Raw genomic sequence first — 17,416 nt, forward strand, 5'->3', positions numbered from 1 at the left:
AAATAAGTAAATAAAAAATTGTGACATGGTGTTGTTTATTTACAAATGCTTCACAAATATAAGATTCTAGCAACAACAGAGCAACAGTTGTAGACCGCTTTTTACTGAAACCATACTGAATAGAAGGTAGATAATTGTCTCTCTCCAAGTACCACATAAGCTTGACATTTATCACCTTTTTTAGCAACTTACAAATGCAAGAGCTTAAGGAAATGGGGCAATAATTGGTCTCCAGGTTATGATTTTTTTTCAAGGTTTTGGGATGGGGATAATTATAGCAATACCCCAAGAAAAGAATAAATCACCGCTGTTTCAAATAAAGTTGATGTCTAATAAAAAGGAATAAGCCAACATCAGACATGTGGTGTAATGAGGCATATGAGATATCATCAGGGCCTGATGACGAATCAGTGAATTGTGATAGAGCTATCTGAGTCTTCAGATGGAAAAAAGGGGCATTATAAGCAAAATTAACTCCATAGACGAATTAGGATCGTTCCTTGAAACATTTGCAAAGTAATCTGCAAATATATGAATAATCATCCTGGGATCAGCTACTGTTTCTCCAGCATGAGACAAGACGGCAGGGGAAGGAGGCGAAAACCCAGAAATCTTGTTGACACTGTTCCATACTTGCGTGAGTGATGTCCGAGCTGTAATCGAGGAGACAGACTTCCCAAGACGTTTGCTTTGCATTCTTTAAGACCCATCGAGCCAGCGTCCGCCAGAAGGCGTCCATGCACTGGGAGTCCCCATCATGTCAGCGAAGACAAGAGAAGGCAGCACGCTTCGCATAGCAGCAGAACAATCACTGTTCCACCAAGGAACCAGACGTTTGGAAAAACTAGTAGACGTCCGGGGGGACGGATTGGAGAGCAGCAGGTCGTAAAATATCTGTAAGACATGTCGCATCCTCGTCAGAGCTATCAGAGTCAGCTAATGAACAAGTAGCTGAAGTGAGTTATGTATGAATTTGCCAATCAGCCTTATCTAAACGCCAACGGGGAAGACCAGACTGTGGTTCAGACTGCCGATTCCAATATACAATAGGAAAGTGGTCGCTGCCAATATACATCTGGTGAATCCTGTCAATTAAAATCTAAAAGGCTATTACAAGTGAGGGAGATATGAAGGGCTGTAAAGGTACCAGTGTGAAAATGTGTTGTACCACAGAATTTAAAAGTAACAATTCTTCATTCCCAATAAAAGATGCATGTAAAACTCCTTTATGGTTGATTGTGCTATCACCCTACAGCGGGTGGCGACAATTTAGATCCCCCAGTAGAAAAGGAGAGTAGGTCTCGCACGAGGCAGTTAAGATCACCCCTCTCGAGAAAAGCACTGGGCGCAATAAACAAACAAATAAATAAATAAATAAATAAGTAAATAAATAAATAAATAAATAAATAAATAAATACAGAACTATACAACATATAACACCGGTTTAAAATTCTTGACTCCAATAGCCAGCGGTGGTGTTTCAAGGTGTACTGCAGTGTATATAGTATGTCCTTGAGGACCAGAATTGCAGTACCACCGTGGTGGTGTTGACCTAAAGCAGATTCATAATAGAATGCACAGTAGCTGGAGAGAGGGGTAGGAGCCGAGTCTCCCATCATTATCTCTTGGAGATATACTCACATTGGAAAGAAATGAGAGATGAGGCGACTCAAGTCTTCCTAGGATGCACACAAACCATGACAATTAGAATGAAGCAGCTTGAATATTACTACTTTGAGGCGGTTTTCAGGGAAGCCCCAAAGAGAAGTTTCCCTTTGCTAACTTGACTAGCTACCTTACTCGAGTGGCGAGGCCTGTCATATCCTATGCTGTTTAAAAGCGCAGAAACCTGAGATTGAGTAGCTGGTGTAGGGATAACAGCCGGCACACGAGTCTCTTAAACTCCTGAAAAGACAGGAGGAAATTCATTGACCGATTGATTGATGTTATGGCGCCACAACACAGGAGTAGGAAGAGTACTCGTACTCGACAGATTGGTATCGCTCCTCGAGGAGAACATATTAAGAAGACATGCAGAGAAACCCTTAACGTTCATATCGGATGTAGATAAATCACTTCGATTATTGATGTCCGGCTCAGGGCCATCTGATGCTCCTAAAGGGATCTTCCTAAGGGGAATCGCCCGTCGAGTCTAGGGACTCAGCAGATCTCCGAGAACATTTCTGGTGAGAATGAGGAGGAACTTTGAATGATTTATTTGTATTTGTCTGCTTGAGAGGTATTCGTGGTTGAGAATCCATGGGGGCATGGACTTCTCCAATAAGAATACTTGTTCGAGGAGTTCATGTAGTTGATTAAGATGAGCGGAGGGCTTTTCTAAATAAGTAGGTGAGGACTCGGTTCAAGATGCGGAGGGCTTATGTGATTTTTTTTTTTTCTAAAACTTTGTGAGCAAGGTCACATAACACCGATTAGAGAAGCAATCTGCGTCATATTTGAGATGGATATGGATAGATGCGTTCCGAAAGGCTTGAAAAACGAGTGGATAACATGATATGACATAGATCCATAGACATTAATGATCAGAATTGCCAAGACAAGACAACAACTTAACCAAGGGATCGTCCGCCATGAGAAACAACAGCAGGGGGAGTTCGAGTTCCAGCCTGCATATCACCATCACGACCATCCCTCGAAGACCAGATGAATTTTTATGTTTACCTCGTATTCCCGTCAACCGGCAATACGAGGGGAGTGAGCGCTAATAACAGAGAATAGTGTACCTCGTCCCCATGGGGAACACTCGTTTTAAAAAGCGGCCCCTCATGATTCGAAAGTTTGTCCACGACGGCGCTAAGACCTGCTCCCACAAAAGATTCCAGCTCAGACACCCAACCATTCAACACAGAGCGACCTCAAAAGATGTCCCCTTCTGGTGAGCGGCACCGTTGACCTATAGTGACAGCCTAACTCCGGAAACCATTTAGTCTGGTCCTTCACTGTCGATCTTGCTAGCATGGGTAGCCCTCTCCCGCTAATAAGTCTCGCTCATAGAGTTACGCAAACGCCCCCACCACGACAAGGCGGTTTCCGCTAGGGGTAGGTGGAAGAATGTAAACTCGGCGAGAGAGAGCCTATTGAGGTCGTAAGACGGCGATCTTCTTTTTTTTCCTTGTCACCTTATTGTCATCATATAATTAACTCCCTCAGTAAATTAGAATAAGAATAATTTTCTAAATGTAACTATACAAAATCATTCGTTGATATAGGAAGGAAGGAATGTTGGGAGGGAGGAAACGCGGGAGGACGCCACCGCCTCTATCACTGTCTTTTCCTTTCATCAGGTCAGATATTGTGGCTGTATGTAGTTTCCCTTCATATCTTATTTCAACCGGATCAAGTCATGACAGGCTGCTAACCGAATCCGGAAAGGAAGGCTCCCCAAACTGAACATAGATATGACTCCAATAGTACATCGTATTGTAAATCACCATAGATATCGAACCTATTAGTTGCCTTATCTAAAAACAGGTGACGGAAACTTAGTAGGTTGTGACTGCACGAGAGACGGCTGACTGATCAGTTTAGGTCACATGGCATCCAAACTGACATTGAGATGTCCAGTGGCAGGATCTTCTAAGAGCCCCTTAAATCTTTTGTGGTGGAAAGTATCTCCTGCCAAGAAGAGTAATGAGTTATAGACTTTTAACCTCTTACGACGACGAACCTAAACTTTTAAGTGTCTTCACTTCAATAGAAAAAAAAAAGTTAATAATAATAATAAGAAGAAGAAGAAGAACAACAAGAACAAGAACAAGAACAATAACAATTACAATAATAATGAAAACGAAAAGGGTCACTTTTTTTCTCCAAGGTATCCTTTGTTATTTATATGATATATTTTTACTGTTCACTAAAAAGAATGGCAGTTATTGCCATATTATTAAAATTGCAATATGTTTTCCTAGGTAGTGATATTCAAAATGAGAGTTTGCAGACACTTGATGTTGATCTGCTTAACTCTCCTTCCGGTTTGCGGCCGTTCATCCATGGAAGGGATCACGTTTACCACTGAAACAACCGACCTTCAAGAAAACTGGATTTCACTGGCAGTAAACTCTACTGTCAATTACAAAGCAATGTCCATAACTGAGAAACAAATGATTATAAATCACAAGACATTACCGTCCTCTACAACGAGAAACCCAGGAGGCTTTTCATGGAAGGATAGCGAGGCCCTGTTGACGTTGATGTTGGGGATCATCAGAGCTGAGCTGTCGCAATGCATCCTAACAATAGTATGGGACGCTGTTTTGGCTGATTCTGTTATTACTGAGAGCCTGTCCCGTCTTCCCAATGTCAAACAGGTATGCAATGAAAAATATTTCACATTCCTTTCTCGTACAAAGTTTATTGTGGTATTTTTACTGTCACTCACAATGTATGTAAATCGATAAATACTCCACATTAAATATAATTATCATAAGGTATAGTCAAAATCAGTGGTCGAGTATCAACACATTCACTTTCACCTGGTACAAAGCTTTTCTCAATCTTATATTATATGCAACGATATTGTCAGTAGATCCGAGGACATCAGATTAAGACTAAAGATCAAAGCAAATAAAATCAAATATAAGTGAATACAGGAGATTACACGATCGTGTAACAAACATCTCTTCACTGAAAGACATTTAGAAAAGAAAAAAAAATGGATCCTTCCGATGTTTCAGATTGTGGAAAGTGGGGAAGTAGGTAAACTGTTATGGCAGGCAAAGCAATGTAGGGGTTACATCTTCCTGTTGACCGATCCCTCCTCCTTGATGGACCAGGCTGAGGCTGCACACGACGCCTGGGACTACTCCGGCAGGTGAGAAGACCAATTGTATTTTCGTTTATTATTATTATTATTATTATTATTATTATTATTATTATTATTATTATTATTATTACTATTACTATTATTATGATTATTATTATTTTATTTATTTTTTTATTTTATAGTTTGCTTTTGGATAGTGTAAACAGTTTGCTCTCGTTTGTATAGGAGTTTCTTCTTCATAAAGAGGTACCTTATTAATACAAATGTAAGGTTCGAACTGAATCACTGCATATAGGTATCATGCTGAGTTAGAGTTACATAATTACGGCCCCGGCTTACGCTCACGGCCCCCGTTGCTGTATCTTTAAAAAAGAAATATATATATATATATATATATATATATATATATATATATATATATATATATATATATATATATATATATATATATATATATTTTTTTTTTTTCTTTTTTTCTTTTTTTTTTTTTTTTTTTTTATGTAGGAAGGACACTGGCCAAGGGCAACAAAAATCTAATAAAAAAAATGCCCACTAAAATGCCAGTCCCATAAAAGGGTCAAAGCAGTGGTCAAAAATTGGTGGATAAGTGTCTTGAAACCTCCCTCTTGAAGGAATTCAAGTCATAGAAAGGTGGAAATACAGAAGCAGGCAAGGAGTTCCAGAGTTTACCAGAGAAAGGGATGAATGACTGAGAATAGAGGTGGACAGAATAGGGGTGAGAGAAAGAAGTAAGTCTTGTGCAGCGAGGCCGCGGAAGGAGGGGAGGCATGCAGTTAGCAAGATCAGAAGAGCAGTTAGCATGAAAATAGCGGTAGAAGACAGCTAGATATGCAACATTGCGGCGATGAGAGAGAGGCTGAAGACAGTCAGTTAGAGGAGAGGAGTTGATGAGATGAAAAGATTTTGATTCCACCCTGTCTAGAAGAGCAGTATGAGTGGAACCCCCCCAGACATGTGAAGCATACTCCATACATGGACGGATAAGGCCCTTGTACAGAGTTAGCAGCTGGGGGGGTGAGAAAAACTGGCGGAGACGTCTCAGAACATATATATATATATATATATATATATATATATATATATATATATATATATATATATATATATATATATATATATATATATATATATATATATATATATATATATATATATATATATATATATATATATATATATATATATATATATATATATATATATATATATATATATATATATATATATATATATAAGTAAAAGCTAATGATGGGAAACCATGCTGCCTCCACACTTAAAGAAACCATGAAGGTGACCTGTAAAGAAAAAAAAAGAGAGAAAAAAAAAAGTTTATCGCCATGCCTGAGAACGCCAAGCAAAATTAAGGTCATCCAGCAGCAGAGAGAGCTGACGCACCACTAGCCAAACGGAGGCGAATGCCCGATTCGAAATTAATCTCAAATTTTAACTTCGATGCAAATAAATTCAGTTTTAAAAAAAGGAAGTAATGTCCATAATATTTGGTCTCAAGATGTTTTACAATTCCCAATATGAATACCACTTCATTATTATCACTGATTACAAGCCAAAATTGTTATCCGTATAAAACCTGGTTCGGTAGCAGTTAATCGCCTGGTATGGCGGGCATTTCTCCTGAGCCAATTTACCTATCAAGAATGACGCCTGTTTTGGCAAAGACGAAATATATATCTACACAGTTCTAACGACTGCAATGATTAATCAGCACATTGTTGCAACAAATGCTAGCACTGTGTTAAGGGAATCGAATATGGATTTAACCATCTCTAGATATGCGGTATGCCTAAGGTTGGCCATTAAGGGTTGTACAATCCGGACCTGATTTTTTTTTTCTTTTTTTTGCATTTTTTTTTTTTTTTCGCTTTTGATATATGCAACGTTTTGATGAAAAAATAAACATTTCCCCCTTATGTAATGAAATGAAACTCCATGGTTTTGCACGCCGTGAGACATGCATGATATTTTTCTTTTTCTTTTTTGTTTTCATATTTTCTGATATACGCATTTTTCTTTAGTTGTCCATGAAAATTTACTGTTTTATCTGCGTAGAACATTAGAGAGCATGAAATTTTAAATCAAACTATTTTTTCTCAGACATATACGAAAAAAAATAAAAATAAATAAAATAAATAAATAAATAAAATTATATAATTAATTTTTCGTAAACCCAACAATGTATCTGCATAAAATATTTCTAGCATATTATATTATATATATATATATATATATATATATATATATATATATATATATATATATATATATATATATATATATATATATATATATATATATATATTTTTTTTTTTTCTCTCTCTCTCTCTCTATTTTAAACAGTTAAACTCTGGTTTTTACTTACAAATATGGCGAGATATAACAAATTTTTTTTTTTCCACCCCTAACCCCCTCGCCAATCATCAGTAAGTAAATGAAACTATGTTTGCTTTTTCAACATATTCTGATGTAAATATAATGTGTATTTCAAGTCCTAACTGCAAAAAGTGAATTATAGTCACCCCTTAAACTTTATGACGCGATATCTCAAAATTGGCAGATTTTGGCATATAAAAATTATCTCCACCGTTGTTATTCCTATTACACATGTATGTGCTATTGCAGCTTATGAAACTATGAGAGGCAAACAAAGTCTGGTATCGATTTTTTCTTTGTTTGGAGTTGATTTTGATTTTTTGCCAAATATTTGAAAGTCATTTTTTTTTTTTTTTACTTTTCATCGAACAAATTTTTTTTTTATTATCGTACAAGAAAAAAAAAACATAGCAGATATTGTTCTTCCATTCCTGATTAAAATGACTTTTAAATGAAAGAAATAGGTCAATTAATAAGGGAGGAGATACGAGTTGAATATAGGCAATTTAACATGGGATTAGCGAATCGTAAGGGGGGGGGGTCCCTTAAGAGGCACGATCGAGAACGAAAACATCGAAAAGTTGCGGAAGGTAGATAACTCATGAAGTACGTACAACGGATGTCTTATACATGGTATCACTGCTTAAGAGCTTTTACATATACTAGGTTACCCGGGATATCAGTGTACTAACGAACCAACACTAATGATATTAAACGACTGGGCATCAGAACGTCATAAGTGAATGATGCCTAGTGGCCTCACCTGAAGCACATAATAATAGCCTTCAAGCCTGACTGGGGATGTTCAATACCTACTTTATGTACTACTGCATTAGTCACAGACAATTCTTATAAATACTACAGTGAAACGGAACAAAATTTCGTTCATTTTGGATTTATTGGCTACAGGCAACGCAAAAACATACATGTCAGCAGTCTCAAAGTCGGTGTATTTGGCGATAAACGGCCACAGAGACGTAGTAGTAGTCTCTACTAATATGGGGAAACTAAGGTAGTATTAACTTGATTTTCCATCTAATGACAACTGCATCCGTGTCAAGGACTTCTTATCCTTATGTGCTGAGAGAGAGAGAGAGAGAGAGAGAGAGAGAGAGAGAGAGAGAGAGAGAGAGAGAGAGAGAGAGAGAGAGAGAGAGAGAGAGAGAGAGAGAGAGAGAGAGATGATTTTTTTTTGGCATGGAGGCGTACATTTCTCACTTTCTCTCTCCCCCTAAAACTTACAAACCTTGGTTTAACTCAGCCTGTCCTCGTGCTATACATGATAGTGAGATGGCCTTCAATTGGTAATTAAACCTTCCATCTCCTTAAATAAATACGCTTTATATTTCTGCCCGAAATTATGTCAAGACGTCAAAAGGCTTAAACTAATTCATCAACAGAAAATGCCAAAACCTTTCTAGATTTAACTCATGACTCCCATTCAGCATGATGGCATAATTTCCAGCTAATTTATCTCTTAAGCTGAACTTTTCTCCGAGTACTACGTTAGGCTGCAGACATTCGGCCCGTGATTGACGTAAAATAAAGGGTGAATGAAGTATTGAGATTCGGAAAAATAAAATTAGCTGGAGGACAGTCATATATATATATATATATATATATATATATATATATATATATATATATATATATATATATATATATATATATATATATATATATATATATATATATATATATATATATATATATATATATATATATATATATATATATATATATATATATATATATATATATATATATATATATATACACACACACACACACACACACACACATACACACACACAATGCTGCCGCCTGACGCGCCTCGCCCGGTCCGTGCCACCAGACACCACAAGATAACGCCCCTAAAGGCGCCGCGCACGAACCGGTACAGACTCAGCGCGATTCCCACCATGGTGCGAGCCATCAATCAATAGTATTTCCCTTCTAGGTTAAACTTAGCTTTAGGATAAGTGTTAAGTATTTCCCCACCCCCTCTGTACATTTTCATTTTGTTAATTGCCTGAAGAATAAACCGTTTATTATTATTATTATTATTATTATTATTATTATTATTACACACACTCACACACACACACACACACACACACACGCACACACACACACACACACACACACACACACACACACACACACACACACACACACACACACACACACAATTCAATACACTTACATACAAAATAACACAAAAAAAAAATATATAAGCGTACCTAACTGTGGAGGAATAAAAAATAGACATGGAGAGCTGTAGCGAAATTGAACCAACCAATGTGGTATTTAAGCACTGGCGAAAGGCGAGGGAGAGGTGCGGAAAGGTCCAAGTTGACAATGCTGTGTGATCCTGTCTGCCTGATGAGTGGCGACTACTCCTCAGGAGCCCTCTAAACGGAGGTGTCTCTGGCGTTTTGCATCTGCTAGTTAAGGGGACCTGAGGAGGTATTTTGTTGATTCTCCTTGGAATGACTACTGCTTCCGTGTAAGAGACCCGTCTCTGTGTGCCGAGCACATAACAGAGGTGATAGTGTCTGGCATGGAGGCCTACATTCCTCACTCTTTTTATCGACCTAAACGTTCCACCTAAACGTTATACATGATAGAGAGGTGATTTACTAAAGGCAAGTACCTTTAGTAGGTCACCTCTCTATAATGTATAGCACGAGAACAGGTTTGGAACGTTTAGGTCGATAAAAAGAGTGAGGAATGTAGGCCTCCCTGCCAGACAGTATCACCTCTGTTACGCGCTCGGCACACAGAGACGGGTCTCTGACACGGAAGCATTAGTCATTCCAAGGAGAATTAGCAAAATACCTCCTCAGGTCCCGTTAACTAGCAGAGGTAAAACGCCAGAAGCACCTCCGTTTAGGGGGATCCTGAGCCTTCCATCACCAGAATCTCATGCCCTTTATATTTCTGTCCCGGAACCTGTTCTCCAACTACCCAAAAACTCCTTCATTAAAAGAAAGTGTCAAAATCTTTCAAAATTTAACGCTCCTCGTGATTTCTGGTACCTAGCGAGAAACATTTCCAATAACTTTGCTTCTTCTTCTTCCCCTCCTTTATTTCAACTAAATGGCACCAATGCTGTCACATCTATCTCTAAAAGCTGAACTTTTTGCTTAAACCTTTGAAAAAAAAAATTCTACCTTGGACAATTCAGAGTTTGTTCCTCCCTTTCCTCCAACCTCTGACTACTTCATGCTACCTATTAAAATTCTTCGCAATGATGTTTTCCATGCCCTCGCTGGCCTAAACCATCGGAAGGCTTATGGACTTGATGGGGTCCCTCCTATTGGTCTCCGAAACTGCGCCTCCGTGCTTGCACCTTGCCTAGTCAAACTCTTTCAATTCTGTCTGTCAACATTTACCTTTCCTTGTTGTTGAAGTTTGCCTATTTTCTGCCTGTTCCTAAAAAGGGTGACCTGCCGGCCTAATCCCTCCTATTGCTTTAATTTCCTGCCTATCTTTTTTTTTCTTTCATCTATCCTCAACAGGAAGATTCTTAAACATCTATCGCTTCACAACCTTCTATCTGATCGCCGGTATGAGTTCCGTCAAGGCAGCCTTATTGGTGATCTGGCTTTTCTCACTGAGTCTTGGTCAACCTCTTTTAGAAATTTTGATCGAACTTTTATAGTTGCGTTAGACGTATCAAAAACTTTTGACAGTCTGATACAATGCTTTGATTTCCAAATTACCATCCCATGGCTTCTATCCTTCTCTTTGTTATTTCATCACAAGTTTCCTTTCTGACTGATCTATTGTTGCTGTGGTAGACGGTCACTGTTCTCCCAAACGGTGGTGTTCCTCAGGGTTCTGTCCTGTCACCCACTCTCTTTCTAGTACATTATGTATAACTATTTTTTTGTCTTTGACAAGCAAGTTTTATTTTCCAACTTTTTCATTGCAAAACAAGAGAAAATATCCATTATTCCTGTCAAACTTTGCTTTTGTGGCTATTTAAATTATTTTTTGGGGGGAAAGGAAACAAAAACAAACAAAAAAAATCAAATGACACAAAAATTTATTTCAAAACTTTGAAACTAATTTTCAGGGTTAAAAATGAGTTTCTCTTGATTTGCGTGAATACAACAAATCACTTTCACGTATATAGCACAAAATGTAGTTTCCCATCATGTCTTCATTGAAGGATCCCTAATATCTCTGTTCAAAGTTCGTTATATCTTGGTGGAAGCGCTCCCCTTGTTCCTCGGAATATGCTCCCGTATTTTCCTTGAAGTTGTTGAGGTGAACATCTAGGATATGGACCTTCAAGGATATTCTCGCTAAAGCTTTTCACTAAAGCTTCAACCAGTTCCATATAGTTATCACCCTTATTGTTGCCAAGAAAGCCCTGTACTACAGTAATGAAACTCGCCAAACTTTTTTCTCCTTATCTGTGAGCTTCAGTAGAAATTCTGAGCACTCCCTAATTTTCTTTACTTGTGGCCCAATGAAGATACCAGCTTTTACTTTTGCCTCTGGAACCTTAGGAAAAAAGTCTTGAAGATATTTGAAGGGAACAGACTCCTTGTCAAGAGCTGTAAAAAACTGTTTTATGAGACCCAGTTTGATGTGTATGGGGGGAAACAAAACCTTCTGAGAATTCACCTATGGCTCATGTTTGATATTGTGTCAGTCCTTGGAGGCCAGTATTTTCTCTGGAAATGTGCTGCTCTGTCTCTACTGTCCCAAAGGCAAAGGAAACAGGGATTCTTGGTAAAACCTATTTGCAGTCCCATTAAGTAACCCACCATCTTCAAGTTTCCAGTAACTTTCCAACTATACTTGTTGTAGTAAAAAATTTCCAGTAGAAGCTTTACAGTGCTATAGTCCTTCTTAAGATGCACAGAATGAATAAGAAGCAGACGTGGATACTTTTTTTTCCATTACGCAGAAGTACAGCTTTCAGGCTTTTGGAGAAGCTGTCAGTGAAGAGTCTCCTTTCATCTGCATTGCAAGCAATTCCAATAGCATCAAACAAGCATGATACATCATTGTAGTAGCATAGCCTATCCTTATTTGCAAAAAAGCTGGAGAAATGTTTATGACGTTTTCTTTCGTTGGTCACTTGCACACTGTCATCAAGTAAATCCTGTTCCTTCAGCCCTGAAATCAAAAGCTCACCATTTGACTTTGACAAACCAAGATCTTTGATGAGGTCATTGAGGACTTTTTTGTTTGGTAGTAAGGATTCCTCCTAACTACAACTGTATCTCTGACGTCACAGTCTTTTGTTTAGCTCATCTTCTGATTTGCTTCTGTCTTCTGATAGTTAACTTCTTTCTGGAGGAGCTGGTACAGGAAGATCAACACTGTGTGGTACTGGTGCAATGGAAAATGAAATGTCTGGATAGAAGACAGCAGGGGCATTTTTCCCTCATCGGCGTTTGGAAGGATCCACCATGCGGAAAAAAAAAAAAAACTCAGTTAAGTGATCAGTAAGTTCACGCTATATTCTAGGAAAACCAAATTTCAAGGCTCTGTTTTCCCCTCTATACCATCCTGTAAAAAAACAACAGAATGAGTTTCTGTTAATCTTATTTTATTTTTATTATTAATTCTTAATTGAATTTTACTCTTGAAAAAAAAAAAAACAGGTATACTACCTTCTATTTTCTTTTTTTTTTCTTACAATGCTAACAAGCAAAATAAGGTGCCCAAGTCTTGCCTTGGTCCCCAAGTGCCACAGCAAAATATGCTTTGTAAGCTTCACACATTTTCCCAGATGCTGTCAAAGAGAACTTCTTTGCTCTTGTCTTGATGGATTGACCACATATGTAGCAGAATGTATATGGAGAATGACTGCAGCTTCTTGATGTGTCTTCTCAGACAGCCAAAGCAGAACTGACTGCTGGTCTGTGAGCCCCTACTTTTATATTGTCAAGCAGTATTCTAGAATATTCTTACTCTTTCTAGAACGTGTTCCAGAATGTTCTCAATCTTTCTAGAACATTCTTGAACCTACTTCAGAATATTCTGAATCATTCTAAAATTTTTTTGTAGATTCTAGAAAATTCTTGATACTTTACATTTTTTTACTGTATTCTAGAAAGTTCTATAATATTCTGGAAATATTTACATTGAATAGAATGTTCTAAAATATTCTAGAAACTTTTAAAAATGTCTGGCAGAACATTCTGGAAGATCTGAGATATCTGAAATGTAAACAAGTTCTTTTTAATATGAGAAATTTCTTGCTAGATCTGGTCTGTTTAAAGGCCGACCCACTTACATCAGTGACGTATCAGTGCCGCGTCCGCTTAGTGCTTCAGTGTCAATGAAAAAAAATATCGTTGCTTTGAATTCAACCGAAGCATTTACACACGTCCGGTGCAGTACAGTGTTTTGACTCTCAGTGACCGTTACGTCTCCGTTCCGTGAAGCTGAGTATCGTCGCCACCGATATTTTTTAGATTTTCAGGGACGCCGGACGAGTGTTCTGAGCTGTCAAGAAAATTGATGACGTACTTATTGAATTGGTGCGAAACCATCCTGTTCCTTATGATCTGTCACAACCAAAATATATGGATTGCAATTTCAAGCAAAATATATGGAATAAGATAGAAGAAATGAGAGTAGATGGTAAGTTGAGTTTCCATTTTACTGAACAATATCCTGAAGCAGTTTTTGGACATTTTAAAGTACTGGAAAAATTTTGTTTCATCATCGGTTAATTCCTTGTACAGAGGAATTCCTTCAGTTTCTCTTTTCTGCCACGCTTCATGTACCCACTTTCTCTTCTTCACTTTTTGTTCTGCCTCTTCCTCTTCATCAAAACCACTGAAATGCCCACTGAAATGCCAGTCCCATAAAAGGGTCAAAACAATGGTCAAAAATTTATGAATAAGTGTCTTGAAACCTCCCTCTTGAAGGAATTCAAGTCATAGGAAGGTGGAAATACAGAAGCAGGCAGGGAGTTCCAAAGTTTACCAGAGAAAGGAATGAATGATTGAGAATACTGGTTAACTCTTGCGTTGGAGAGGTGGACAGAATAGGGGTGAGAGAAAGAAGAAAGTCTTGTGCAGCAAGGCCGCGGAAGGAGGGGAGGCATGCAGTTAGCAAGATCAGAAGAGCAGTTAGCATGAAAATAGCGGTAGAAGACAGCTAGATATGCAACATTGCGGAGGTAAGAGAGAGGCTGAAGACAGTCAGTTAGAGGAGAGGAGTTGATGAGACGAAAAGCTTTTGATTCCACCCTGTCTAGAAGAGCAGTATGAGTAGAACCTCCCCAGACATGTGAAGCATACTCCATACATGGACGGGTAAGGCCCTTGTACAGAGTTAGCAGCTGGGGGGGGGGGTGAGAAAAACTGGCGGAGACGTCTCAGAACACCTAACTTCATAGAAGCTGTTTTAGCTAGAGATGAGATGCGAAGTTTCCAGTTCAGATTATAAGTAAAGGACAGACCGAGGATGTTCAGTGTAGAATAGGGGGACAGTTGAGTGTCATTGAAGAAGAGGGGATAGTTGTCTGGAAGGTTGTGTCGAGTTGATAGATGGAGGAATTGTGTTTTTGAGGCATTGAACAATACCAAGTTTGCTCTCTCCCAATCAGAAATTTTAGGAAGATCAGAAGTCAAGCGTTCTGTGGCTTCCCTGCGTGATATGTTTACCTCCTGAAGGGTTGGACGTCTATGAAAAGACGTGGAAAAGTGCAGGGTGGTATCATCAGCGTAGGAGTGGATAGGACAAGAAGTTTGGTTTAGAAGATCATTAATGAGTAACAAGAAGAGAGTGGGTGACAGGACAGAACCCTGGGAGACACCACTGTTAATAGATTTAGGAGAAGAACAGTGACCGTCTACCACAGCAGCAATAGAACGGTCAGAAAGGAAACTTGAGATGAAGTTACAGAGAGAAGGATAGAAACCGTAGGAGGGTAGTTTGGAAATCAAAGCTTTGTGCCAGACTTTATCAAAAGCTTTTGATATGTCCAAAGCAACAGCAAAAGTTTCACCAAAATCTCTAAAAGAGGATGACCAAGTCTCAGTAAGGAAAGCCAGAAGATCACCAGTAGAGCGGCCTTGACGGAACCATACTGGCGATCAGATAGAAGGTTGTGAAGTGATAGATGTTTAAGAATCTTCCTGTTGAGGATAGATTCAAAAACTTTAGATAGGCAGGAAATTAAAGCAATAGGACGGTAGTTTGAGGGATTAGAACGGTCACCCTTTTTAGGAACAGGTTGAATATAGGCAAACTTCAAGCAAGAAGGAAAGGTAGATGTTGACAGACAGAGCTGAAAGAGTTAGACTAGGCAGTTTTAACAGCTTCTATGAAATTAGGCCTTCTGAGATGTCTCCGCCAGTTTTTTCATCCTTCCAGCTGCTAACTCTGTAATAATGCATGTATGGAGTATGCTTCACATGTCCTGCTGGGGGGGGGTCCACTCATACCGCTCTTCTAGATAGGGTGGAATCAAAAGTTTTCGTCTCATCAACTTATCTCCTTTAAATATCTGCCTTGAACCTCTTTTTCATCGCCACAGTATTGCATCTTTTGCTATCTTCTACCGCTATTTTTCATGCTAGCTACTCCTCTGATCTTGCTAACTGCATGCCTCCTCTACTCCCGCAGCCTCGCTGCACAAGACTTTCTTTTTTCTCTCACCCCTATTCTGTTCACCTCTCTAATGCAAGCGTTAACCTTATTATCAGTCATTCATCCCTTTCGCTGATAAACTCTGGAAATTCCTGCCTCCTTTTGTATTTCCACCTTCCTATGACTTGAGCTCTTCAAGAGGGAGGTTTCAAGACATTTATCCTTCAATTTTTTACAATCGCTTCGAACCTTTTTCGGGGACCGGCATCTCAGTGGACTTTTTTTTTATTGAAATTTTGTTGCCCTTAGCCGGTGTCCCTCCTACATTATATATATATATATATATATATATATATATATATATATATATATATATATATATATATATATATATATATATATATATATATATATATATATATATATATATATATTATTGATACGACGACAATTCCCAGCCCTTTCATCAAGCTGCCGCACATGGACTAGCTTGACTTAGTCACCTTTTACGTGGACACAGTGCAGGGCTCAACAGGCGGGTGTACGAGGTACCTTGTGTCTGCTGCACCCTATTCACAACGGTCGTAACTCCATGTCTCACTAATCTGAGGTTGCCAGTCTGTTTTACCTACCCACATACAAGCAACACTTAACTCCCACAGCTACATAAGAATCAACAACTACATCTAGTAAAAACAGTTAATAACAATAACACATATGGTCGAGGCCTAATACCCCGTTGGGGTACCGTCTACCGTGACAGTCCTCCTACTGCCAAACAGAGTGTTATAGCATCAAGCCGAGTGGCATCGTTTACTGCCTCCTGAGCAACAGGCCTTGTTCAGGACCTGGGGAAGAAGAAAAGTTTATTACACGGCTAATTACTTAGGTCCTCTGCAGCTGAACTGCATCAGCCCGCAATAGCATTTAAGACAAACAGGGTTATTAACAAAAGACACAAGAAACTACTATGAAAGAGTACCCCCGAACATACTGGAGGGTCAGTCACCGCTCACTGCGCAAGCTCGACTGGTACACTCGCACAGCCAAGGAGTCACTTCCCTGCGTGCAGTGTATAATTCACAATAATTTCACCGTAAGATCAGCTACCTACAGGTTGTACATGCTGCGCAGACTCAGGTCGCTGGGGACGCCGACAGATGAGTTAAGGGGGGTGTACCTCACCTTCATCCTCCCCAAATTCATGTATGACTCCCCAGCGTGGTCCTCCTCCCTCACACACACTCAACAGCTACAGCTAGAGAGTGTGCAGAAAAGGGCGTGCAGGGTCATCCTTGGCCCTGCCTACACCACCTATGAAGAAGCCCTGACCATCCTGAGTCTGTCCAGACTATCCACCAGGCACCGAGAGGCTCTGGAGAAGTTTGGAAGGGGACTACTGCATCATCCACGTCTCAGTCACATGCTGTCGCCTGATAACGCCCCTAAAGGCGCCGCGCACGGACCGGTACAGACTCAGCGCGATTCCCACTATGGTGCGAACCATAAATCAATAGTCCCTTCTAGATTAGACTTAGCTTTAGGATTAATGTTAAGTATTTCCCCACCCCCTCTGTACATTTTCAGTTTGTTAACTGCCTTAATATTAAACCGTTTATTATTATTATTATTACTATTATTATTATTAAT

The 17,416-nt window shown here is 39.0% G+C and overlaps 1 protein-coding gene across 1 annotated transcript in view; it reads left to right on the plus strand.

Annotated features, from left to right (window-relative positions):
• Positions 1–3,938: 3,938 nt before the first annotated feature.
• Positions 3,939–17,416, plus strand: part of LOC135092915 (probable glutamate receptor) — a 102,323-nt gene continuing 88,845 nt past the window's right edge. Inside the window, exons 1-2 of the mRNA XM_063991697.1 lie at positions 3,939–4,328; positions 4,695–4,831. Coding sequence (XP_063847767.1) covers positions 3,945–4,328; positions 4,695–4,831 — 521 coding nt within the window. The 5' untranslated portion in view covers positions 3,939–3,944. The remainder of the gene's footprint in view (positions 4,329–4,694; positions 4,832–17,416) is intronic.

Source organism: Scylla paramamosain, chromosome 41 (genome assembly GCF_035594125.1).
Source record: "Scylla paramamosain isolate STU-SP2022 chromosome 41, ASM3559412v1, whole genome shotgun sequence".
Taxonomy (NCBI): Eukaryota; Metazoa; Arthropoda; class Malacostraca; order Decapoda; family Portunidae; genus Scylla; species Scylla paramamosain.